This window comes from Micropterus salmoides, unplaced genomic scaffold, assembly GCF_014851395.1.
Source record: "Micropterus salmoides isolate LMB-PRFRI ecotype aquatic unplaced genomic scaffold, ASM1485139v1 Ms_hic_scaffold_20, whole genome shotgun sequence".
In the NCBI taxonomy this organism is placed as follows: Eukaryota; Metazoa; Chordata; class Actinopteri; order Centrarchiformes; family Centrarchidae; genus Micropterus; species Micropterus salmoides.
The window spans coordinates 19,467,975-19,494,772 of record NW_024041151.1 but is presented as its reverse complement, the minus strand read 5'-3'; the positions used below and the strand labels follow the sequence as shown (position 1 = coordinate 19,494,772).

Here is a 26,798-nt window from a genome sequence, read left to right as displayed (position 1 = left end):
GGTTAATTGGTGTCTCTGGTAATGCTCATAAACAAATGCTTGGAAAAAGATAAAATCTTATTTGGTATATATTTAAACTAATGTTAGAACAATCTCTGACAGCCTGGCTCTTATCTCAAGCTGTTGTGTGTCTGAACAGTTGCAAATGAAGGCTATTCCAACTGTCCCCAAATGCACAGATTAAGTCTTTCCTTGTCATTGAGCAGGTGTCTGATTGCGGCAGCTCACAGCAATCACAGTGTCTGAATATAACTTTCAGATAGACAGCAGATACTGTAGGCTGCAAAAGACAGAAACTATCTCACACAGGAGCTATCTCATTTTCTTAAGGATTTATATTTTAACTGCATAAGGATAACATATTTCTGTCTGCTTTCTGTAGTCTTAGACATGTTACTGCCCAATTTGACTGTGTGGCATCATTTCAAAGACACCTTTCAGGACTTTTACGGATAAATTCTTCCTATGATAAAAAGGCCAAAGAGCAAATGATAAGGCCTGTGTTATATCACGGACACTGTTGTTCTTTAGACTGAGAGTGGGATTATTCTCTTACAACTCCAATAACACTGACAGATATAAGATAAAATAACCATAACTAACTAATAATATATCTATTATCCATAACCAAGTAGCATTCCTTGGGAGGAAAGTAGGAATTCATTAACATCTAATCTTGTGTCCACATTTACCTGCAACTTTCACTCAAAATAGAACAGAAGATAAAAGAATGTTTTACAGTAGTGAACAAAGTATAAATCAATTAGTGGAACGGTGAAGAAATAAGAAACATGCTTCTATGAAAAGGATATTTTAGAAGAGATGAGAACTGCAAACTAGTCATTACTTGTGATGACTTGTGGAGAAATGTAATAATGTAAGATTAGTCTGTTACTGAGCACATAAACTAGATATGGTATTGATTTTATTACTGTAACAAAAATGGAATTTGACCATTTTGCTTTGTTGAAATCATTTCTTATAGTGCTCAAAAGAACATTAAGTACATTTACTGTACATTTACATTTACAAGCAGGCCTAACAGTTTCATCTCTACATTATTAGCAAGTGTCAGTGTAGCAAAGTTCTCTAAATCAGTCCAAAATGGCTTGGACAAATACAGTGAAAAAATACAAGCTTTCCTTTATAAGTAAAAACCACAACAGCAGTCAACATACATAGCCTACATTTCAAATCTTTAAAGTGCATTCTTCACAGGATGATATACAGAGCTGGCTACCAGAAGCGGAGAGACTCTGCTTCCAGTGCAACAGAGACCAGGTAGAGATTGAGCTACACTTTCCCACCTCATGTCCTAAATATAAAACCTTACGAGATAAACACTTCCCAAACATTTTGCATATATATCCTGAATTCAAATTTAATTTAAATCAGACACACAGAAACTCCCCTACTTACTGGGAGAAATGCCAGAATGCCAAATCATTGGAGATGTATCTCCTCATGCCACAAACTGAGAACAACCAGTGGAAAGTCGGTCGTAGGATTTCCGGTGTCTCCAACCAATGAGCTGATTCCACATGCGGACACTGAACACTGCATTCGACACACGCGAGAACTGCAGCGGACCAACGCGATTGGTGCCGACGAGGATACTGGTGATTCCGCAACACGCACGGAGAACGGGAGAGAAAAGAGCACTTAAGCACATGTTTAAATTATTTGTCTGAACGGAGTTGTTCAGGAATTCGCTGTTTTAAAAGAAGGGGGAGATACTGAAACGCGAAACTGAGACTACGGTGTTGATATGAGTAATTCGTTCGTGGTCTCACAGGAACGCTAGCGGAGCACAGCCGGCGAATTCAAGCGGAGTCAAAGGAGCCCAACAGTTAGCTAGCTGTAGCCTGTATTAGCTGGCGGTTAGCTCAGGAGACGCTAAGTTGTCCACTCTTCGCCAGATACCTGCCCGCTACGCTGTCTTGTACTATAGCCAATTAACCGGTACAGGTCGCCCCGCTCTAATATTTTAAAGTATTTTTTTTAAGTGCCGAGGTGACGTCAAACGGGGAGAGAGCCGTGACAGGTTTGAGGTTGGGACCAACAGGGCGAAACAAGCGGCGTCCTCAAGTGGCCGTTCACCATGGACAACGCACACACAAAGACGGTTGAAGAAGTTTACAGCTTTTTTAACGTGAATGAAAGCACGGGCCTGAGTTTAGAGCAAGTGAAGAAACAACGGGAACGATATGGACCAAACGGTAAGAAGCTGGTTAGTTTATCCTCTTTTTCGTGTGTATTAACTTATCGCTCCCGGTTTGTAACGGCTGCATGCCGAACATAAAGGAAGGTTGTTGACGTCACCATCTGTATGTTGAAATACTGGATCACTTCTGTGAAACATGCGCTGTGTATCTCTAATTTTACTTCACTAATGCTACCAGCAGTATTCTATTATTTTGTACAAGTGCTGACATTTAACTAACTGCTTGTCCATCTCTCTTTTGTCTGCGGTCTCAATGGGATGACCTGCAGAATTGCCAGCTGAGGAGGGTGAGTGGACCAATCCCTATAGTGCACGGAGTCACTTGCATATGTTATCATGTTTTCAGTGAAAGGGGAAAAATTAGCTTTCATTTTTTAAATTTTAACTTTTTTTTCCTAGGTAAATCTCTTTGGGAACTAGTGGTTGAACAGTTTGAAGATTTGCTTGTGAGGATCCTTTTGCTTGCTGCCTGCATATCCTTTGTAAGTATAACTCACATGTTTTGTTAACTATACATGTGGTTTGTTCAGTGTTCATTCAGCCAGTGTGGACCAGATAGAGCTGTCTTAGTAAAATAAATGAAATTTCTCACATTTGACTTGGACACTTGTGTACAGTCAAGTGTTATGCCTCCTTTACAATGTCATCAAGATTAGTGGTAGTTAAAGTCTTCAAGCAGGTTGTGACACTCGTAAAGATTGGGTATTTTAGCAGTGAGAGGGTAATTCAGGCTGTGATCTTAACTACAAGAGCATGCTTTGTTTTCTCTGAGAGAATATCCAGTGTTTAGGGAGAATTAATATAGTCTATAGTATAATATATAACATGGTGTTCTGTAAGTTGAACTATGTTCATCTCCACCACCATCTTTCTTAAACCCAATCAGTCACAAGTTTAGTGTTTTGTTTTTTTTCTTTGCTCAGCACAGCTCTGTCATTCTACGTAAGTAAGTGTATATAGTTCCTTTCTGATTGATTCAGTGCAGATCACAGCTTAGCAAGAATGCTGTTCAAGTGAAGATGAAGGACGCCCAGAATCTGTCTGGTGACACAACCCAGATGACCATTTTTTGTTTCCCGATTCTGTCTTAAGGTACATACAGGCATTTGCTCCTGAAGGAAGTCATAAGTTATTGCAGCCTTTTTGAGCCTGTTGTTTCAGGGAGATGTTGTCTGGTGTCAAAAAGAAACACTGATATTTGATGTTAGTCTGGGAACAGACAGTAATGTCACTTGATGATAATTTTGAATGTTGTTGAAATTAACAGTATGCTTTGAGTTGAACTGTTAAACAGTGGAAGTGAAAGGCACTTGAAAGGTCCCTGTGTCTCTGATGATATTGTCTTAGTGTGAACATGCCACTGCACTGTAGCGATGCCTAAAACACATTGATGTCCAGTAGGAATGTTCTTTAAACGAACAGACATAACTTGTGCTTGTGTTCTTGTTACCACTGAGTGGCAATTCCCAGTGTAGTTTAGTGACACAGTGTTATTATCCTGTGGCACTACTTCTACTAGGATTGGCTGTAGGCCTACTGGATGAGAATATTGTCCGTCACCAAGGCAAGGCGATGACAGCCAGCTATGGATACAAGGCTAATAAACCACCGCCTCTAGTACACAGCTCGCTCTCAATCACACAAGCACATGCAGACACATTTATTTCAGCATAAAATTTAGATTACAAAGTTGTATACAAACATTTATACAACTAATTTTCTGATGAACTGAAAGGTGCATCATTGTTTGAAAGACACTTAAAATTGAAACTTACATCTGATGCTTAAACAGATTGAAATAGATGATTGGGGGGATGTTGGCATTTTGTTTGACACACTTAAGTCCTTGCACAGATTCTAAAGGAGGAAAAAGTAGTTACTACACTCCCAGTCTCCCTGTCATGACTTTCTAACACACGTGGCCCAGTTTCTGCAGTACTGGCAGAAACTGGCTTTATATTTATAATGAATAATTAATTGTTGTTAGATTGTTAGATACTTATAGAGGTACTGCACACTTAAATGTGATTTTTGAACTAAATTATACATTACTATATTGTGATGAAACATTTACAAAACTCATTTACATTATATATGAGATGCATCATTCACAGGAGTTGATGCTGGCTTTTGCTAACCCTCTACTTAGTATTTTGATATATAGTATTTGACAGCAATGAACCACAGGACTGCATTCATACCCTTGATGATTATCCCATGATAAACAACAGGGCTACTGCAACATACTGACACCTCCCACAGATACACATACACAGGAGAACCTCTCAGCTTCTCTGAGCTGCTAGCTCAGGTACCACACAGAAACTTTTTTCAGGGCCACTAATGTGCTTCTAGTGAGGTTCAAAGCTCCAGCGGACTCTGTGTTTTGAGCACTGAATCTGACAGCACTCCACGTGGCTGGTTATTGTTGACAACTAGCTCCATATGGCTGCTATGCTGATGGGGGGGTTAGTCTGTCACACTTTCGCTCACTCTGGTCCGTGTCTCCTTACCTTCCGTGTAACACACTATGTGCCACTGCACCACTCCCCCTACAGTGGTTGTCCTGTGCAGTTAATCCTATAACGTCAATGGTCACAGTATCTGTAATTACTGTTCATTTCTTTTTCTCTGTTTTGTGTGTAGGTCCTGGCCTGGTTTGAAGAGGGAGAAGAAACCGTTACGGCCTTTGTGGAGCCTTTTGTTATCCTACTTATTCTCATAGCAAATGCCATTGTAGGAGTCTGGCAGGTAAACACATCACATTTACATTAACTACAAGTATAGAATATTAAAATGTATTATTAAAAGCAAGGGTTTATGTACTGTTATGACTAAATGGATATAAATGGGGTTTTTTTGCCAGTTTAAAATGATCACCTAACAGTGGATAGTTCAATGAGCTGCTGTTAGAAAGTAACTTTGGAGGTTTTGTCCAAATGTGCTAAATAAGTGTGATGGCAGGTGGTGTACCTTTAATGCTGGAAAGATGAGGAACAGTGGAATTTTGCTACCTGACTCTGCCCTGCCAGTTGTTCCTCATAGCAAACATATGTTATGATATTGGGTGAATAGTTGGGGCATAAAACTGAAGGTTCAAACAACAAATTGAACTGAAAAACGTGATCAAAAAAAAGAAAATATGCATCTCTGCAGCGTGCTTGGAATGTACAAGCATCGAGTCTTTCTGAAGAAGGAAACTAATGCCATGAAAGGAAACATGGAATGAAAAAGCTTATAATAAAATTTTTATTATGAAAGAACAAGAAAGTCAAGGATACAGCACACATTCTATTGGTCCTTAAGGGTAAACACGCACCAATCTGATACACTTCTTCTTGTGTAAGTCACTCCAGAAACCTGCTCCACTTCTTCGTTACTTGCTATATATTGGTCCTCATTCATTAACCCATCTTTTCAGGGAAACTCTAGCTCTTGCCCTTTGACTGTGCAGGGCAACAGTTAGTCTAAAGGAGTAAAATGAGAAAAAAAAGCAGTTTTAATTGCGCTTGTGAGGAGCTATTAATCTGCCTTTGTGTTTATATGTGCCTGCTGAGTCTTTGCTTTCCCCCAGGATTTACTGTGTCGGTTCCTTTTGAAAAGCAGTATTGATTTGTCAACATACACCTTAATTATAGACAGGAAGCAAAGGCAGCAATGGTCGTAGAAGGAGGCACTCGTCTGGACACAGAAAAATTAATTATCTTTTTTTTCCCACTGGCAGCCTTTCTAAAAGGAAAAACGGCATTCCTTGAAGTCAGAAATGATGGATAGGTAAACTGACACTCCTGTTAGATAACTTTTAAGAAAGACCTTGCATGTAAACAGATTTATAAATATCTGAAGGAGAAGTAGGGGAACCCCTGAATCATAGTGTGTGGTTAATATCTACAGAGTAGAGAACCCCCCCTGAAGCCAGTGGTGAAGATCAGTAGCTGTAGGTCTTGAAAACTCCTATTTCTCTTACTCTTGTCACAGATCCAAAGTGTGTTGCTTGTGCAAATGTAAATAACTCATTTGAAGAACAATACCCATTAAGGTCTTTTCAGATGGGGGATAGGGTTTGGCGATCTTTTCTATATTCATATCGTCTAATCATGGCTACTTAGCTAGGCTCCTTCATGCTTACTTGCTAACTTATTTGAATGTGGGTCTCTTGACATTGACAGTGTTGTTAAGAAAATAGATAGACTAACTTCTTAGTTTACTTGAATGCTTTAGTTTTTCTATAAACACAGAGCTCCGTTTCCATTTGTGAAAGAAAGAGAGAGCAAGTGGAGGTGCTGAGCGAATCTATGCGCTGCGGGCAGCTCCGCAATGAATTATGATTTTACACCTATCTAATAGTATATGTGGCGATCAGCGTTGATATTGAGGCGTGTCATGTCGCCACAAATAAATCAATGAATGGGGAAACAGATGGGGTGCAGATTCTAGAGACTTTTTTGTCATCTTAGTTCTGATAGTGAGTTAGTTAAAATCGCCGAGCCAATCGGAACGAGCCTAAGGGGGGAGCTACACTTTGCTCCACATGTGAACAGAAAGGCAGATAAGCGCTCCGCAAGTAAACGCTAGGCTCTCTGTGAGTAGTAACCATGGCAACAGATTCTGTGCGCTAGACTACTCAATCTCTGCCGGTACAACTGTATTTTCTTTATAGGTTATAGGAAAAAAATCTTTTTTAGAAATAATTGAAAGAGTCTATAACTTTATAACTACTAACTTTCAAATTAGTTCAGTTAGTATGTTTACAAGTGAGTTTTGTAACGCGCACCACAGTCAGTGTACTCGGATTGCTCCGTCTTGCCATGTCTTGTTAAGAGCTGCCTGCCAGCCAGCCAGGCTGGGCGCTGCCACTAAACTGTCCAATCTGGGAACAATCATTCAGACAAGGTAAAGTCAGCACTAACAGAAAAGTGCAAGTGAAGAATGATAAGGAAGGAACTGAGCAGGCAAGAAGGGAACATTTGGGGAAACTGAAGTAAGAATGTCATTGTAGTCACAGTGGCAGTCATTTTTTTTTTTATAGAAAAGCTATATGGTGTGTTGTTAAGAATATGAAAAGAAAAATGTGAAGTGTTTTGGTCAAATGGTACTTAATTTTGTTCAGCCTTTTACAACATGTCCCAGTGTTTACATAATTCTGCTTCACTTTCTACCCTAGACCACTGGTGTATGTGCACTTAGTTCATTTCTTATTAGTCGCTTTGGTTATGTAAAGATTTGACTCTCATCAGTCTATTTTGAATTACAGTGCTCTAGCTGCACCAGCATATCTGAGGAGTCATTTGACTTTCTGTCCAGTTACTGTGACATGTTTGGTGTTTGTGTGAAAATTACTCTATTCATTTTCCCGCCCCCTGTTTCTACTATTCAGGAGCGAAATGCAGAAAATGCCATTGAAGCACTTAAGGAGTATGAGCCAGAGATGGGGAAGGTGTACCGCCAGGATAGGAAGAGTGTCCAGAGAATCAAGGCCAGGGACATTGTTCCCGGGGACATCGTGGAGGTGGCGGGTAAGATTAAAAGTATTAAGCTTTGTTTATGCTCTACCCAGTGTCTCCAGCGTGCACAAAAGTGCTGTTGTCGCACCTTTAGCGTAGTGCATAGGCTGGCTGAACAGGTACGCCAGAACAAACACCTGTATCTTCATTGAGAGACCCCTGGGAAAGTCAAACGGCCTAAAATTCATGGAAAGCGAGAGCTACCACACTAGGAAATGAAGAGGCATTTAGTCAAAAGGTGTAGAAAAACATGAGCGATCGCTTCACCAAAAAAGGAAACCGCTGCTAACAAGCTGGCCGGACAGTCAGCTCACAGACCACTCTGGTCCCAGTATCACTCAGACCACTTTAGCCAACGCAGCAGACAACTCCAGCAACAACGGCAGAGGAAAACATAGCTGTAAGATTTTTGCACTGCTATTGTGTTGTTAATGTTGAAACGATTAAATATTTTAAATTAAGAGGCCGCTGGTATGTGTGTGTGTCACGGGTGTGTGTCGCAGTAAACCATACATCGCGGCAGTTGTGTGCGGTGTTTCTATGACGACCAGCTACATTGAGGGACAACAATCTGCAATGGAAAACAGAGGACAGCGGGACAAAAGCGAGTTTAGTAGGGTCGAGTTGAGCTGGTACCAGTGGTGTAAAAATTGATTGTGAATGTCCCGTATTAAATAGTATTTTAACATCCTACTGTTGGAATGCATTCATTGTGAATTGTCACTATAAATAATTGCACATACATTTGAATACTTCTATATTTGCACGATTCGTTAAATTATTTAATATTGATTAAATTTTTTATATTATTAAATTGTTGATTGCACACTCTTTATGATGCAAAATGTGTTTTAAATTGTAAAAAAAAAATAATCTGGCAAATAATTTACACAGATTTCACAGGGCCCTACACTCAAGGGATGCTTTCTAACACTTTGCACTTACTTGTAAATCATCAAGACAGAAAAAAGGAAGGTCAACAACAAAATGAAATGGAAAAGTCACTCATAATATACTCAATATAAAGGAAATTTGGACTTTTTATAGGTTACTGCCTTGAATCTCTGTATTTTTGCCATTTATTCTTGACCTTCGTAGGTTGCAAACGATGGGTAATTAACATGGTATTATGTAGTTTATAGCAATAAGAAATGTATTTAATTTGTTCATATTGGCCTCTTGTGAGACTCCACCGTGCTTTTCTAACAGAAGAGCATACATTTCTGTTGGCTGGTCTGTATTGGTCTTGTAAAGTTGATTGTGAAATTGTCACATGACCAGTTTTTCAGTTTCTGATTTGCCTAGTTTATGTCAGCAAAGATTGTTCTCTGAATAAGCATGGCTGAGGTTTCAAATGATTAAGCAAAAATGTTCCATTTGTTTGATCTGATAAAGTGCGGCCTATCTGCTTGGTACTGGTGCTTTATTTTTTTTTCTTTATCAAAAAAACAAATAGGTGATAAATTGCTGGATGAAATTTAACACAGATACTATTGGTGACTGTCAGAGATGTACGGATAACATTGGGCATCTATTCTGTAAACATCATGAACAGTGTTATGACGTACACTCTACAATTTTAAACACACAGTCACACACAGCTGATCCCTCATCCTGTAATCCACCCCCCCAGGCAATTTCAGAATAATGGTTGTACCGAGTAAGTAAAGCAGTTATGCAATCCAAGAGTAGAGGTCCAGTCTGTTCCTCAGTATCATCTTTTCTTGGCTAACCTCAGCTTGGAGATGGCCACATGTATTTGTGCTTTTTGCGCAACTGTTCCTCATTTCTCTTGTATTCTGTGTTTTCTTACTGATGAGTTTTTCCCAGTGGGCCTCTTTCTGTCTTTTATCTGTCTTGTTACCTTTCTTTGGTTGTCTTTCTTTCCTTCTCCCTGTGTTTCTGTTAATTATGTAACATCCCATTTCTTTACTGTTTGTGTATAATCTTGTCAGATGCTAAAAGAAAGGGCTGTGGATTGACTCAGTGTGGTTGCAGTGTCTTTCATTATTCGTTATATTACATTCTGTGGCACATGTTTGTACTGACATAACTAATCTAACTTGAGTGAGCTAAAATGATCATTAATTCTCATATCGACCTGTATTACAGTTTTTAGAGCGTACACGCAGAATTGATTTGTTTATATTGGCTAAAGGTATCCTGTATAATAGTGCACTCTTTTTATTTATTTATTTTTTAAACAAAGACTTGAGGCATCAGTTTGGTCAAAACTGTAAACAAACTTAGATAATTGCTAGATAGTTTATAGTGACTGTTGCTTTTAACTGCAACTGCAGTACATCTAGGGAAATGTCAGTTTTCTGAAACACGTTATATAAAATTAAATGAAACTGTAAGGAAAAACTTCCCAGATGTTCTCCTCTGTAATCTCAAACATGCACACGTTGCAAGATTTGAAAATAATGGCACATCACGCACTACAGGAAATTAAGATTCTTGTGCCAGAGGGAGCAATGCACCACCTCACGTGATCTCATGGGGAAGCAGATGTAAACAAAATGGAGACTGACGTGCTACAACTTGCTGTAGTAAAAAAACAAAAGCAGAAGGCACAGGTCTAGAGGAGAACATTTGTGGGGAGACTCAGTCATCATGGGTTGTCTGTTCTTCAGCGAGAGCTGGAGGTGAGATTGGAACAGTCAGTTTTAATATCTGTCAACAGTAGTATGCTAGCTAACGTAAGTGCTTGGCGACACCGTCAGCAGCTGCTGTTCAATTCCTGATACAGCTTCAGATGGTGCTCAGTTAATGTCTCAGCTGTACAATCTCATTGATTATGTGGCCACTAGCCTCCTTATCTTGATCCTACCTACCAGGAGTAGATCTCAGCACGGACTGCTGTACTTTCTTGAAACCACTTTTATGGTATAATCTGAGTAGAACCATTATTTATGTTGCTGCAACTGTTTCGGAGTCATATAGATCATTCAACCTGCCAACTTTAATGTTTTAGTGGGACAGTAGCTGAATCACACAAGCTGGTCTGCATGCTTTATATATATACAGTAACGTAATGAGGGTGGAATTGATTAACAGACTTAAGTTGCACAGTATGGATTTGTCACAAACTGAAATGAGCACTATCTACAAAAGCTACCACAGTTGCGTTTACTTTGCCAAAAAGCTGTGTGTTTGTGATAGCCGCGGCAGGGACACAAACTACTCGACCAGCGAATTGCTGCGTGAGGGTTGATGATTTGAGTGTAATGCCCGGCTGGAAGTGTCTTGTCAGGCCAGGCATGTGGTTTATATCCTTTGAGTACTTTTAGATTCTCGAGCTGTGATAATTTTGCCATCACAAGCTTGGATGCTCAGTCAGAGAAATTGTTAACTGGTTTGTGGAATTACCCCCTTATTCTCCCGGGAGCATCAGCTTCTCGTCTTACTGGCTAGCAAAGAATTTCTTCTGAAACAGGGTTTTCCTTCAGTGACTGCTTACTTGTCACAGTTCACTGTTTTGGCTATGTTTTGTAAACAGTTTGTTTTACCGCAGTATAAATAGGGTATCACACCTGCCCCCTTTTTGCATCATTGTCAAAGTTCTGTGCTTCCAGCTTAATCAGTAAGGATCTAGCTAGCACCAGTCACCTAGCTCAATCACTTCTTGGAGAAAATATTTTTAGACAAGATATCAATATGGTGGCCTTTGGTGAATTCTGATTCTGCTATATTTAAGCAAAAGTCCTCTCCTGTTGACTTTGAATTTAGCTGTAGCAAACCTATAGTTAGCCTAATTCACATATTAGGTGTATGTTACACCAGTAGCTAACAATGATGCTAGTAAAAATGTGTGGTAAGTAGGGGTGTGCGGTATCATACCATTTATAATATATTGGTATTATTTTTAATATGATAAAAACATCTCAGGATAATGGCAATATTGTTGATATGATGTCATATCGTTATACACAGCAACAACAAGCATGGCTAAAGTAACATTGCTGCCCGCTCCATGGTGGAGGCATTTGTTTCATAAAGGGGATCGACTTCAATAGTGTGGAAGTGGTCTGGATACAAAATATCCGATGTACAACAAACAACGGTAATATGTAAGAAGTGCAAGAATACACTAACAGTGCCTGAAATTATTATTTTCTGTCTGCCACTTTTGAAATAGATTTGCTCAATAAAGGAACATTCAGCTTGTTTAGGTATCCTTTAATGAAAATAATGTTGCCGTTCAATGTTCAGTATACTCACACAACATACATTACAGGACCCAATGTCTTTCAGTACATGACATCAGTCCACCAACAATCACGGACAACCAGGTATTTCAAAGGTGCCAACAGACGACAAGAAACATAAAGCACAAACTTGAACACTGTGTTGTCCAGTCAATATGTGCTCAATACAAAACTCACAGTTCACAGGGTGTGTGTGTGTGTGTGTGTGTGTTGTTTGACGCCTATCACTGCAATATGCTAACCTACGCTACATGTATCTTTCTGTTTTGTTTTTTCCCTGTCTGCAAAAGTGGCGGATGGCCTGAGGATTTTACGGTTACTGGCAACAATTTATCTGAATTTGGCGGGTGCTAATTTGAGATCCTGGTAACTACAAAAGTTTCAATACAAAAAACTTACTTCACCACCTCACGCAAAAAAATACACTTTTATTGATAGCATTGAGCCCATCACTAGGCAGCAGAAAACTTGACTGTTAATTGGAAAGAAATTCTGCATAATCCTGGAAATCCTTCAAATTTTACAGTTTTTTCACATCACCTGATTTTACAGGATGGTTTCACATTGCCTATTTGTTTTCAGTTATGCCTTTAGTTGCTGCAGTTGTTTCCCACATCACAATGACTCACTGTCCCTCAGTTAAGACATTCATACACTGTTTGTTCTCTAGAGTGTTTCTCATTAAAATGAGTGTAATGGTTTTATTTACTGCCAGCACTCTACTGAGGTAATAGTGACAGTTCTTTGCCTTTTTGGTCTCTTTTGTTTTTACCATGCAATTCCTTATTGGACAAGACGTTCTTTGCTTTCTTTGGTTTGTTGCCAAAGTGATGACCTTGACCCTTGTAGCAACATCATGTGCAATAAAATGTCCTTTCTTTCTCTGCCCCAATTATTTCTTGCTGGCTATATGTAACTCAGATGTGTTTTGTATGGGAGACTGGTCCATTATGTTCTTCCTAGCTTGTAGTTTTATCTTAACCATTAATGTCGTCCTGCCCTGGGTGGAAGGAGACAGCAAGACAGGATGTTACATTTAGAAACGTTAGAGATTCAATTTGATAAATAATTTTTTCTCCAGATGGCCACATGGCCAGATTACCTCTCTTGTGGTTAAGAGTGTAGGAGAGTCTGTCTATTGTCATCATCCAAGCTATTTGTTTCTGTCCGTCCTCTGCTGACTCTATTCCACTTGTCTAAGCTCTCTGCTTTTTTCCTTTTGCCTGCTCATTTAGAGCACACAGAAATGATATGGGATGCACAGTGTCATGTGTGTTTGTGTACGATAAGATATGGTCTTGTGATTTTTTTCCATTCATAAGAGAAATGGAAGAGTCCCCTGAGAGTAAGAGGACTTATGAAAGCTCCCAGAAGGCTGCAAGCTTGCGTGCTAGCACATCAGGGATCCCCCTGTCACTGGGAGAGAAAATATACAAAACCCCATAAGGCCTTTCAAGTTTCACTGGACCCCCCATGATGAATAGTTGGGTGCTGTGTAATCTGCACTATAATTCAAATCCGAAAGACTTGTTTCTGCAGTGTTTCCTAAGGTTCATCACAAGTGTCAATACTGGTGGTATCAGTCACATGGGTAGTGGTGTCAATCATGGTTAGTGTAAGAGGGGAAAGGTGGGGATACAGACCCTGGATAGGGTATAAAAATGACACTCATGGGGTTTTATCACTAAAGTGTATGCAGACTGACATTTGTCCCTCACTCTAGGGAACAGATAGCACAAATAAAATCCTTTTGTTCACATGGGAGAAAGAAAGGGCCCTGCCCCAGAGGCTGTCCGCTCTTTCCCAGAAAGATTGACGCTTAAAAAAGCACTTGTGATGTCAGATGAAAGGAAAGATAGCTGGTTCACTCTTTAAGTTGAAGCAGCTGCAAAGTGAGGTTCACTGCAGCAAAGTGTTGCATAATTGAAAAATAACTATTCATTGTGTGCCAAAATGACTTGTAGCAACATTAATAAACAGCAAGCATAATTTCAGAGGCATTGCTAATGGCAGGATGTTTATCTGTCTAGTATCTGATTGTTATTGCCACACACATAGCAATGCATTATTTCCTCATTGAAACGTAATGGGTTAATTATCCTCACAGGAAATAGGTTTGTCATGACAGTGAACACAGTATACTTGTGGAAATTAAGATTACAAACATAGGTCTTGGTTTGTTATTGAAAGGGTTCAATTTAAAAAGCCTTAATAATGAATAGGTCTTATAATGTCTCCTTCCTGCCAAACTACTCTCATTGCCTGTGAAAGTGGGCTATTCTACTTGATGTGACCTTATTCTGAGTATACAAAAATGGGTGGTGAATAGGGGGGGCGTTTCACTTATATTACGTCAAGCATAGAAGGTTTTGTAATTAGTGACTTTTTGTAGGAGCCTTCCCACAGGGCTTTGAGTCTTAAAATATTCCCAGCGACTGTAGTTTCTGGTCTCCTTTACGTCCTCCCTCGTGCTATACGTCGTTCATCTCCTTCACCATCTCCTGTCAGTTAAGAGGGATCTGGTCTGAAGGCACGCAGGTGGTGATGAAGTGGTTTTGACAGCCTCTAGTCAAGCGAAGGACCAAATTTGGTAGTGCAACTGGTACAGTCCAGGAGTGTTATCACTCACCATGAGCTCAGCATTACCACATGTTTTGCATTTACAGTAATAACATAGATTTTTGGATTATTGTATAGTGTAAGCAAAATGCAAAACACTGCAGTGATGTGTTTTGTTGGCTACTAAGTACTTGAGTAGAATTTCCTCACTTGATTGTCTGTGTTAGTGGCTTAAATATGTCACAAATTCATGAGAATTGTGGGAATGAATGAACAGTCTTCATACAAGGACACACCACACTGTTTCTATTTCAACTCTTATGACAACGAGCGGGTTCTCCTTGTTTAAAACAGACGTTTTTATCATTTTCCCCTCCCCCTCATCCAGCAGTACGTTTGCAACTGATCAAAATAGTTTTCCCATTTTTGGACGTGTGTTTTGCTGGACTCATCTAATCCCTCTTCCATTCTCTCCTCTCCTCCTTCCCCCTCTCTTCCTCTCTACTCAGAAGGGCACTGCAGAGGCCCAAGGGATGGTTTACACGTCTGTCACCACTGTCCACAGAGGGATCTCTTAAAGGCCTCTGGGTCATTGCTTTATATTTTGTCTTTACTTGCACCCTTTCAAGCTGTGTGATGTCTTTCTGTAAGCTGAAAGTAATATATTTAACTTTTTTGCAACATTGGCATTGTGCTTGGGTGCTATGGGGTCTCTCACTGTAATAGGAAAGTATTATACAGGGAACATAAGTTACAAGACTTTACTTTACGTCTCCTTTTTAAAGACATTTTCTGAGGTTAGATATTTTGATTCTTCATCACGGTTCATTACATGTTTATAATTCCAGTCCCATCCATAGATGTGCTTTGTAATCGTGAACTCAAATATCACTTGAAAGCAGATGTGCATCTGAATGCAGAACAAGGTTGAATTTTAACATACTTTTTTTTTGTTTGTTTCAATCAGACCACAAAGTTTCATTATCAGCTGCAGTTTTTATCTTCCCAGACTGCACATGAAATCCTACAAGGGAATCAAACAGTTTGATGCCCTTCTAAGCAAAGCTAATAAGTGTCAGTGGCTTTAATGGTACTTATCTGCCTGCAGAGGAAACTAGGAATTTAGTGTATACTTATATTTTTACATTTGTTATACTGGGGATTGCTAAAACCATGTGTTAGTGGAAAGAAAGAGCAGCAATCTATTTGCGTCTTGTGTAGGAGATGAGTGGAACATTAATAATTTTTCGCCTCAGCCAACAAATAACTTGAGTGTGATTATTTTCTTACTCCCAAGGAGCATGGGCTGGGATTACATGTCATTTGACGTTATTTCTAAGACTTGTCTGTGTGTGGTAATTTTTGCTTGTTTATTGTATTTATCTTAAAATTTATTCTCTTTTTTTTCATGATTAAACACTGTAAATTTAGTGTCGTCTTTTTATATGTATGACATTTACATGGCTTGATACAGTATTTCATCAAATCTGAACACCACTCATCTGCCTTTATTGCTTTTAATTTTTCAGTATTCATCCATGGTGCCATTTACAGATGCTTTAAAATTGTGAACAGTTACTTAAGTGTCTCCTGTGCTTTGTTGTTTTTGTTCACAGTTGGTGATAAAGTGCCTGCCGACATCAGGCTTACATCCATCAAGTCAACCACGCTAAGGGTAGACCAATCAATTCTTACAGGTAAAATCATTTCTAAATTGTTGAGCACCTTGTTGTCACCTGTTTGTGTCTTTGTTTCCTCACCAATTGCACTGGTTTATACATGTTCTGGTTCGTGTGTAGGTAACACATTTGTAGAACATTTCTTGCCCTGTCTCTGCAACCTACTTACCTCTTTTGATCAGCACTGACAGAGCAAGAATAAGCGATTTCCTCCTCCTTTTTGACGCACATGCCCTCATTACACCCTGTTGTTATGGCTGCTCAGTCAATACCAAAACAGAAAGAAGTGTGATGTGGGGGGAAGAAAAAGTAAATGGATGAATCCGTGGATGGATAATTAGACAGCGATGTAGATGGAAAAGATTAGAAGGGGAGAAAATTGAAGGATGTGTAATGCACGGAAGAAGAGGGTTATGTGAATTAAGTCCTTAAGGCTCTTGTCTTGCTTTGCTGCCTTAATTGGTAGCAAATTCCATGGGATATTTTAGTGTTTCAGCTATTTTTCTCCTTGCTTCCCTTCCCCATTCATGGCCATACCGCTTGTCAGATGCTCCCTGCCTTACTCTATCAGAACAGTGCAGACCTTGTCCTGTTGATTACACACGGTGCAAGCACACATCAGATATGGGGTTTGAAAAGCAGAGGCAGTGCAGTTTGCAATTGTCAGGCCTGCTCAGTCAGCTGCAAAGCCTCTTCCACACATATCTGCCCAAAATGTCAAACAAGCGTCACAACTGAATTGTTGCTCTTCTGTGTAGAAACTCTCACTGCTTCCCTTTTTCATGTCCTTTGTTGCCTCTTCCTGCAGGAGAGTCTGTGTCTGTGATCAAGCACACTGACCCAGTGCCTGACCCACGTGCTGTCAACCAGGACAAGAAGAACATGCTCTTTTCTGTGAGTGACTCACAAGACCATTTTAGATTGATGGTAGTACATTAACAGCAACTGTCTGAACCGTCGGAGTTTACTCTTTCCATTCTGTTTGTCTACAAACTAAATTGTCACGTTTGTCTTCATGCCAGCTTGCACTGAAGTTAGAGTATTAACATTTGTTCCATGTTGACAATTGTTACAAGTGGAATCCTCTTTGTATCTTTCTGACACATGTCTCAGAATAGTTGTTAAACTAGTTTTACCCCTATGGCCAGAAGTTGTTTATATGTTTTGTTGTCTTACGTGTGCTTTTCACTACTCCACAGGGGACCAACATTGCTGCTGGTAAAGCTGTTGGTGTGGTGGTAGCCACAGGTGGCAACACAGAGATTGGCAAAATCCGAGACGAGATGGCATCAACAGAGCAGGAGCGCACACCACTGCAGCAGAAGCTGGATGAGTTCGGACAGCAACTATCCAAGGTAATTTGTTAAGCCTCCCTATCCTCTCATTTTTCCCTTTTTGTACTTGCATAGTTCAGTTATGGTTAATTGATTGCACTTAATATGATCTTTACATTTAAACTGATGTTGTATAATTCAAGGTTATTACTCTGATCTGCATTGCTGTGTGGATGATCAATATTGGACATTTCAATGATCCTGTCCATGGAGGCTCCTGGATTCGAGGAGCTGTCTACTACTTCAAGATTGCTGTGGCTCTGGCAGTTGCTGCTATCCCTGAGGGTAAGCTGGAGAGGTAGACACATGCAGCCATGTCCCTGACATGCTTGTTGCTCTGAGAGGTTCCAGTGCTGTGCCTTATGTTCTGTTTTTTAATACTTCATGATACACGGAAAAACATTACATGGTATTTTCATCACTTGAGGAAATAAATTAATATAAATGGCCGTCTCCATTTATTTCTGTAACCATTATCTCCTCACCTGTATGTCTTAATTCTCCTTTTTTCCCCTCTGTGGTTCTGTTGCCATTTCTCTCCAGGCCTGCCTGCTGTCATCACTACTTGCCTGGCTCTAGGAACACGCCGCATGGCCAAGAAGAATGCCATTGTCCGCAGTTTGCCCTCTGTGGAGACCCTTGGCTGTACATCTGTCATCTGCTCTGACAAGACTGGCACACTGACTACCAATCAGATGTCTGTGTGCAGGGTAAGAGAAGAGTGAACAGTGGCAGCGCAAAAGATTGATTGTGTATTGTTTTGTGAATGTCAAGTATCATCATATATCTGATATGAACACAGCACCATCTGGACAGAATAGAATTGCATTGATTGTAATTACTTTGCTTTAACAAGTCAGAATTTTGCCATTAGAATAAGATCTTAAGCACCAATTCACAGCTACAACAAATTATGGTAAGATACACAATTCCATGAAAAAGAGACAGAAAATAATAATATATAATGTTAAAGAACACCTGCTATTACATCTTGACCTGATTAATGTTCAAACAGGTTCTGTTCTAAGGTTTTGTATGCGTTCGATTTAACTGAATCAGAAATCCTGTAGTTACTCCACGATTTCCCATATTTACCTAACAGACTATTTGTTGCTTTTGAAAGCGGTCATCAAATGTTGTCTCATTAACCTTAACGGACATTGTTAGCTTATGTACATTTACACTGGTTTCATAGTAACCAGTGTAACTACTGGACTACCAGATCACTCTGACAGTTCTTTCATAATTAGCCCACGCTGGGGAACACTAGCTAAAACCCCTGCCAGCAAATGTGTGATATGATAAATGAGCACTCAGTGACAGGACATGCTCAATGGGGCTCACTCATAGATTGTACAAAAGAAGTGGACGTAGTCATCGTGACGTCACTCGTTGATTTGTGGACTTCCGTTTTGAAGCCTCAACTTTGGCCGATAGGGCGCCACCATATTGAGTTTTTGCAGAAGTAGGGTAATTTTGCCAATATTTCTAATGGAACCAGACTTCTTTTTGCAACCAGAAGAGTCGCCCCCTGCTGGCCGTTCAATAGAATGCAGGTTTATGGGGCTTCGCATTGGATTCACGTCTCAGACAGGAAGCTTCCCGCTTGTTCTCACTGAATGTGTTGATTGAAGGTTAATTGCGAATGGGCCAAGTGAGTGAAATTAGTGTTCTTTTTAAACCATAGAATAGGATTGCATCGGGGAAAATATTTAAGTAGCACACCATAGTATTTTAACAGAAGACACAGTGGGCCCTCTAGAGCTGAAGCTGCCAGTGATTAAACTGGAGTGATCCATCTTAAATGTTTTGTCTCCTAACATTTTCTAGACCCTGACCTAATTTTTAGGTACCATGTTACGCTGACGGCAATGTACATCCTGCCCAGGGAAACAGAATGGTTAGCGGTGAAGTCTGCAGGGCAAATGGAATTGGTCATTTCAAACTGGAAGAAAAAGTCCAATATATGAATTTTACAACCGTTGCCATACATGGAAAAAGCAAGGGCTGGTTACTTCGCTGACATCTGAGAACTTTTCAAGTGTAAATTTGTACTGAGCAATAAATCAACCCCTTATGCTGACAGTAGAGATTTATTGAGCACTAAGCACAGTAGACGCTGAATGGCTAATAACAGATATCGAAGGACTTGGTTATACAGAGCTGAAATACCATTCAAAAGTACGCATTGTGTATTTATTTTCTTACTTGGCTTCTCTACTTCTGCTTTATAACTTATTTGCTGTATTTACTGAGTATATTAGTCTTACAAAGTGGACATGATTTCTCCTTTAGTGTTGCTTCCTAGCTCATTTGTTCCCCCCTGCTTCATCCATCCATCTTTTTCAGTTCTATTCCTCAGCCCTTTATCTTGCAGGTCGTCTGTTTCCCTCGTCTTTTCTTCCCTCCTCATTCCACTCTCCTCCCCCTTCTTGTTCAGCAACATGCTGATCAGTATGCAGTTGTTAGTCACTTGCAGCAGAGCGAGCAGTAGAGTTGCATAACTGACCTTGTGTTGAAAGATCCCCCCCCCCCCCCCATCTCTTCTAGCCCTGCTCATCTTGAACGATTCCAAAGCCAAAATTATGTTTAGCAATTTTGAAAGGCCTAATTTTGGAAACCACATGATACTATTCCTGGCTGTTTGATAGTCACTGACAGAGATGCTTATGCTTGACACATCAGCAGCATCCAAACCACCCTGTCTGAATAGGATAGTAATAAAATTGAATTCCTTACTTGCTCTTGTGTTTACGGTCTGACCACCACTGACGTCACTGCTTTTTGTAATCTTGGTTGCTTAAATCAAAATATCTCTGTCTTGGAAAAATAAACAGTATCTTATATTTTGACATGGGGAAAAATTTATGAGATGCCAAGTTTTTTGAGGGCTCTATTGTACCTTCAATTGAAAAAAATATAATTGATTTTATGAGGATCCTCAATAAACCAGACACTGTATCCAGTCTGCTTACCAAAAGATATGGATACTCAAGGTCAAACTGTTTCCACCTCAGAGTGATTGACTTTTATAAAGTATATTCATATGTGACTGCACAAAGGAATTCTCATTTATTGAGCCTCCCCACCAGAGTGCTTAGTGTCTGCTTTGGCTCAGCATTTCATTATTATTATTATTATTGTTATTATCATCTTCTGTTCTATGTTTTGAACTCAGGTTTCTTTCCTGTGGATGGTAGTCTGCTGCCACCTGCTGGATGATGTGTCTATCAGAATCTTTTTTTTTTTGGCACTTAAAATGTGATACAAACACATTGTTGAAACTCTTGTCTGGGATTTTTTGCCTGAGTATTGAGTAATAATAGTTTGCATCTAAAATGTTTGTGTTTCTAGATGTTTATCATTGATCGGGCAGAGGGTGATCACTGTTCTGTAAAGGAATTCACCATTACTGGCTCCACATATGCCCCGGAGGGAGAAGTGTGAGTATTCAGTCTCATACTCAGCAAATGATGTTAATGTTATGTAACAAAATAAATCTGTTACACTACTTGGACGCGATCTTTCTGAGTTAAGGTGAAATCACTTTGATTTACACCATGTGGGTCTCAACATGTTACAAATACAAACCCCTATGTTTTTCATAAAATCAGCACAATTGGTGATTTGAAACTTTCTGTCTACATCTGGGTTTCTGTTTAGGTTCAATGACGGCAAACCAGTCAAATGTTCCCAGTATGACGCCTTGGTGGAGCTGGCTTCTATCTGTGCTCTGTGTAATGATTCCTCGTTGGACTATAATGAGGTTTGCATTTAATCTTTTTTGCAAGTTAATTGGCACATTATCCTTCACCCCCAATGTGACTCTGTTGACAATGCCTTGCATATTTGGTGATGTTTTCTGCTGATGTGTTTTATTTATTTTTTCACTTTTGTCTGTGCGTGTCCAGACCAAAGGTGTGTATGAGAAGGTAGGTGAGGCCACAGAGACGGCGCTCACATGCCTGGTGGAGAAGATGAACGTGTTTGATACAGATGTCAGAGGCCTGTCCAAGGTCGAGAGAGCCAACGCCTGTAATTCTGTATGTAACCCTGAGTTCTTCAAAGTTGTTTCCTTGCATGTTTTTGCAGTTTCCTGTACTTTAGTCAAATACAGTGAAACAAACTAAATGCAGAAACTGATACAAGACAATTGCATTTGTGCTTTGTCACATCTTTAGGTGATCAAGCAGCTGATGAAGAAAGAGTTCACCTTGGAGTTTTCCCGAGACAGAAAGTCCATGTCTGTGTACTGCACTGCCAATAAGGCCCGATCCTCTGTTGGCAAGATGTTTGTAAAGGTAAGAAATATACAAATTGAGAATGACTGTACGGTTTGAATTGTCCAGGGTTGACATAAAAAAACATTACTGGTGTCACTAGATTTTCTGGATGTCTATCCATGCTATTAAAATAAATGCCTTTTGTTAGCATGGTAGTACTATAATGAGCTTTTAGATTAAATTAAATTTAGGAAATTGGTTTCCTATAAATGTTACTAAATAAAAGGTTTAGAAAATATTTAACTTGGAGATTATTCCGTCCTTTTCTTTGCATCCACTTTCTCTTGTCTGTTTCTGCTCGTAGGGCGCACCTGAGGGAGTGATTGACAGGTGCACACACATCCGTGTAGGCAGTAACAAGGTGCCCTTGACCCCTGGCATCAAGGAAAAACTCATGTCTGTGATCAGGGAATATGGAACTGGCAAGGACACCCTGCGCTGTCTGGCTCTGGCCACCCGAGACAGCCACATGAGAAAAGATGACCTGGCTTTAGAGGACTCCACCCGCTTTATTGAATACGAGGTGAGAGCTGGGACGGATTGATTTGGTCGCTGGATTCTTCTGAAGCGTTTCTCACTTTCATTGTTGCAGCTGTAAGTAAGAATAAGCAAAATAATCTGAATGTTGCATATATTTATCATCCAGACTGATCTGACATTTGTTGGCTGTGTGGGCATGCTGGATCCTCCCAGGGCAGAGGTGGCAGCCTCTATTAGACTCTGCCGTCTTGCAGGCATCAGAGTAATTATGATCACTGGAGACAACAAGGGTATGTAGAGAAAGTCACATCTGCTTAGAGAGTAAATAAAGATTTGTTTTTATTTTTGCAATGTTGCAGTCTTATATGCGCACATCTAGCACTACATACGCAATGAGGATGCTCAAATATAGTTTTGCATACTAACTTGCATGCTCTTATGTGTCTTAGGGACGGCAGTGGCTATCTGCAGACGTATTGGTATTTTTGGAGAGGACGATGATGTTTCCAGCATGGCATACACTGGCCGAGAGTTTGATGATCTGTCGCCTGCTGCACAAAGAGAAGCTGTGGTCAAGGCCCGCTGCTTTGCCCGTGTTGAGCCTTCACATAAATCCAAGATTGTTGAGTTTTTGCAGTCCTATGATGAAATTACTGCTATGGTAAGAAAAAGGCCTAATAAAACTTTGTTGTCTACCATTTATTAGTTTTCTACTTTATTTAGCCGCGCACAATTCTTTTCAAATCTTGAAATTAAACCAGATAAGATTCAGTGATCCAAGTGAAATATTTCTCATACACTGTAAAATACTGAAATTCATTATAAAAAGTGGTTTCCCTTTATATTTTCCTTTCCTGTTTTTCATTACCCATTCAGACTGGTGATGGAGTAAACGACGCTCCTGCTCTGAAGAAGGCTGAAATTGGTATTGCCATGGGTTCAGGCACAGCTGTGGCCAAGACTGCCTCTGAGATGGTGCTGGCCGATGACAACTTTTCCACCATTGTAGCTGCAGTCGAGGAAGGCAGAGCCATTTACAACAACATGAAGCAGTTCATCAGATACCTCATCTCTTCAAATGTGGGCGAAGTTGTCTGGTAAGGATGGCTCACTCAGTCCCTCTGAAATACACACACTCCACACCTTAATGTCAAACAATTTATTTAACCCTTTATTTTTCATAATTATGCTTCGTTTGTGTGTAGTATCTTCCTGACTGCAGCTCTGGGGTTCCCTGAAGCCCTTATCCCTGTCCAGCTGCTCTGGGTCAACCTGGTGACCGATGGTTTGCCTGCCACTGCTTTGGGCTTCAACCCACCAGACTTGGACATCATGAGCAAGCCGCCACGCAACGCCCGGGAACCCCTCATCTCCGGGTGGCTCTTCTTCAGATACTTAGCCATTGGATGTAAGTCGTTGGTGCATGTGACACTCTCGATTAGCGTTTCCGTTCTTTGCCAAGTGAACTCAAATCAAAAATCTGCCACAGGAGCAGGATTTAGAGGTAATGTAGGTAGGCATCTGTGGCAATTATGTGCATGTGTGAGTGACATCTTTTTGATTTGCCTTACCAGGTTATGTGGGTGCTGCCACTGTCGGTGCTGCTGCCTGGTGGTTTGTTGCTGCGGAGGATGGTCCAAGGATCACCTTTTACCAGCTGGTATGAACAACTACTATCCTGCTAATTGACCGCACAGAAATTTCATTTATTCTGCTGTTAGCGTTAATCTGTATTTCTTTTCTCCCTCTACCACTCCATAGAGCCACTTCCTGCAGTGTAGTCCAGAGAATCCAGACTTCCAGGGTCTGGACTGTAAGGTGTTTGAGTCCCCTTACCCAATGACCATGGCCCTGTCTGTGCTGGTCACCATTGAAATGTGCAATGCCCTGAACAGGTTAGTTTGAGCAATGCATCTTCCCACGTGTGACTCAATAACTTAGCAAGGCCAACATGTCTTTTAGTAATTATTTCCCCAGATAATGCTCTGTGGGACCAATGTTTTCAGTTTAACAGAAACCCTTTGTTTTATCTGGGACAATAAATATCCATTACAGTATTTCTAGCTCTTAAGTTGTGAGTTTTTAACAAACATGTCCATTTGTCTTTGTTTGTGTTTCTCAGTGTGTCAGAGAACCAGTCTCTGCTGAGGATGCCTCCCTGGGATAACGTGTGGCTTCTGGGAGCCATCTGCCTTTCCATGTCTCTCCACTTCCTCATCCTCTATGTGGAGCCCCTTCCAGTGAGAGATTTTTTTTTTTTTTTTAGCGAGTCAGGCAGAATGTGATACTGTTAAATGAAAGTAGTTTTGTCATGGTACAAAACGGGAATGTGTTACCATGCCGACTGAACCGTGGTTTAACTTTTGTCATGTGTGCTTTTTTTCAGATCATCTTCCAGATCACACCTCTGAACCTGACACAATGGCTGATGGTGCTCAAGATCTCCCTGCCTGTCATTCTACTGGACGAGTTTCTCAAGTTTGCCGCCAGGAACTACCTGGAGCCCGGTAAAGAGCTGGAGAAGCCTGCCGGCTCCAAAGGCTGCATCCTGTCTGCATGCATGGAGGGCATCTCCTGGCCCTTTGTGGCCGTATCCCTCCCCTTGGTCCTCTGGATCTACAGCTCCGACACTAACATGGCCGACATGTTCTGGTCCTGACTGACTTGAGCACAACCTCGACTTTTCCATTTCCCTCCCCCCTCCTACCACCATCACTTCCCTTCCTCTCCCTCTTCCCTCTCTGCCTTCCTACATGTGCAAAGCTAGCGTGTGTGCGTGTTTGTAGAGTTAGTGTGTGTATTACCGTGTGTGTGTGAGAAGGACCAACTTTAACACATGAAATAACAAATAATATAAAATTGATAAGTCACTGGTTTGAGTCGGGATAGGATTTGAGAAATGGGTGAGACTTTGAATGCTTGTTAGTGTTAGAAGACCATCACTCCCATAGCCCTGTTGCTGGTTTGAAAGAAAATATACTGTTGCCATTTTTTTTTTTCTTCATGTCAATATTGCCTAGAAGGTTTATACTTTTAATAATTTTTGGGAATAGCATTTGTCACTACAGTAACAGCAGATTGTTTTGTTTAGCTTCCCTCCACATGAAAAGAAAGTTAAGATATCAGAAATCCATTGGTCTGTACAGAGAATGAATTTTATGCAACAGTTTGTTTTTGTTTTTTGGGCTTTATACATTTTTTGACCAGCGTGGCTTAGACATATACCGCCTTGATTTATTTTCTAATGTTTACCATTGTGTCTTCAGTATAAACTCAGAACTCTTTCAGAGAGGACAAGCTCTGTGGCAGACGAGGACGAGGAAAGGTTTGGGAGTGAACATTTGAATGCTCTGCTTAAAGAAAAGAGAAAAATATCTTGAAAAACAAAAGCCGCATGTCCTGTGACCAAGCATGAACTATATGTGGTTTCTCATTTCTAATTTAATTGTGTGTCCCCCAATGTTAGAGTATAAATTATCTTCATGGATGTATTTTTTTTTTTACTATAATGATTTGAAAATAAGCCAGTTTTTCTGCACTGGGCAGAGCACAGCTACCTCAATATGATAAAGTTTTTTTTCTCTCATCTCTAGACGCTTTCCCTAAACAGTCTTGCTAAAGCATAACATTTGAGGTGTGCGCTTTTTTGCTTGTGCAGAAAACGGAACAAATTTTTCCTTCCCTCTTAACATTTTTAAGGATATATTGTTTGTATTGATTTTTGACATTCATTAACTTTTTTGTGTTTTGCTTTAGAGACAGAACTGAGTGGGGATGATGTATGTTAATTACTATCTCCATGGCGTTTGATTCAAAGGACAGTAATATTAAAGTCTTCAGAAAAAAAATACTAATAAAATAATAGTACTCCAAATGAACTTGGATTGCAAATAAGAACCATAAATGTTGTTTTTTTACTCCAAGGAAAAATACACTCAAACCCTTTGAATCAAAGTGTTTTCTGTCTTTATTTAATACTAGGCCAATGGGTATCAACATTCATATCCAGTGTTTTTTGTATGTGCATATAATACTTGAATACAAATCATTTCAAACATGAATGCTTCAGTTTCCTTGGCACAACATGACGAGCAGGAGATTGTCACGCAGCAGAGAAACAGATCTTGTGTGTATTTGACTCTTAACGGGCTTTAATATTTAGAGGTCCTAGTTTGTGCTGGATTTACCATATGTGGTGGTTGTGTATACATGCTGGATGAGAGCCCATACAGTCACCTGCACTTATCTTAGGCCACTAAAACCCCATCTAAAGCATGTTTTGTTTTTTTTGGGGTAGAAGCCTGGGTTTGTTTGCACTCTGTGTTTGTGTTCCACTTAACAACTGTGTGCTTTTCTTCCTCAATGCCTTCCATTGGCTCCCCTGTCACTAGAGTGAGTATCCTTTTGCTTATTTCACACTCGACTAAATACAAGTTCACTACAGTAGAATCTAATAAAATGAGAGGACAGTAAATACGGTTTCTGAGAAACACTGCCTGAAACCAATTAAGCGTTGATGTTGAC

General features: G+C 40.1%; 1 protein-coding gene across 1 annotated transcript; it reads left to right on the top strand.

Annotated features, from left to right (window-relative positions):
• The first annotated feature begins 1,584 nt into the window (after positions 1-1,584).
• Positions 1,585-26,335, top strand: atp2a2b (ATPase sarcoplasmic/endoplasmic reticulum Ca2+ transporting 2b). The gene is made up of 23 exons (XM_038732990.1): positions 1,585-2,219; positions 2,494-2,511; positions 2,624-2,706; positions 4,871-4,975; positions 7,602-7,740; positions 16,115-16,195; positions 16,986-17,071; positions 17,377-17,532; positions 17,655-17,796; positions 18,055-18,221; positions 20,866-20,954; positions 21,175-21,277; positions 21,423-21,554; positions 21,693-21,812; positions 22,099-22,317; positions 22,441-22,564; positions 22,724-22,935; positions 23,151-23,371; positions 23,480-23,682; positions 23,849-23,934; positions 24,036-24,169; positions 24,397-24,514; positions 24,661-26,335. The coding sequence occupies exons 1-23, from the start codon at positions 2,102-2,104 to the stop codon at positions 24,931-24,933; spliced, it is 3,129 nt and encodes a 1,042-aa protein (XP_038588918.1). The 5' UTR covers positions 1,585-2,101; the 3' UTR covers positions 24,934-26,335.
• Positions 26,336-26,798: the final 463 nt, after the last annotated feature.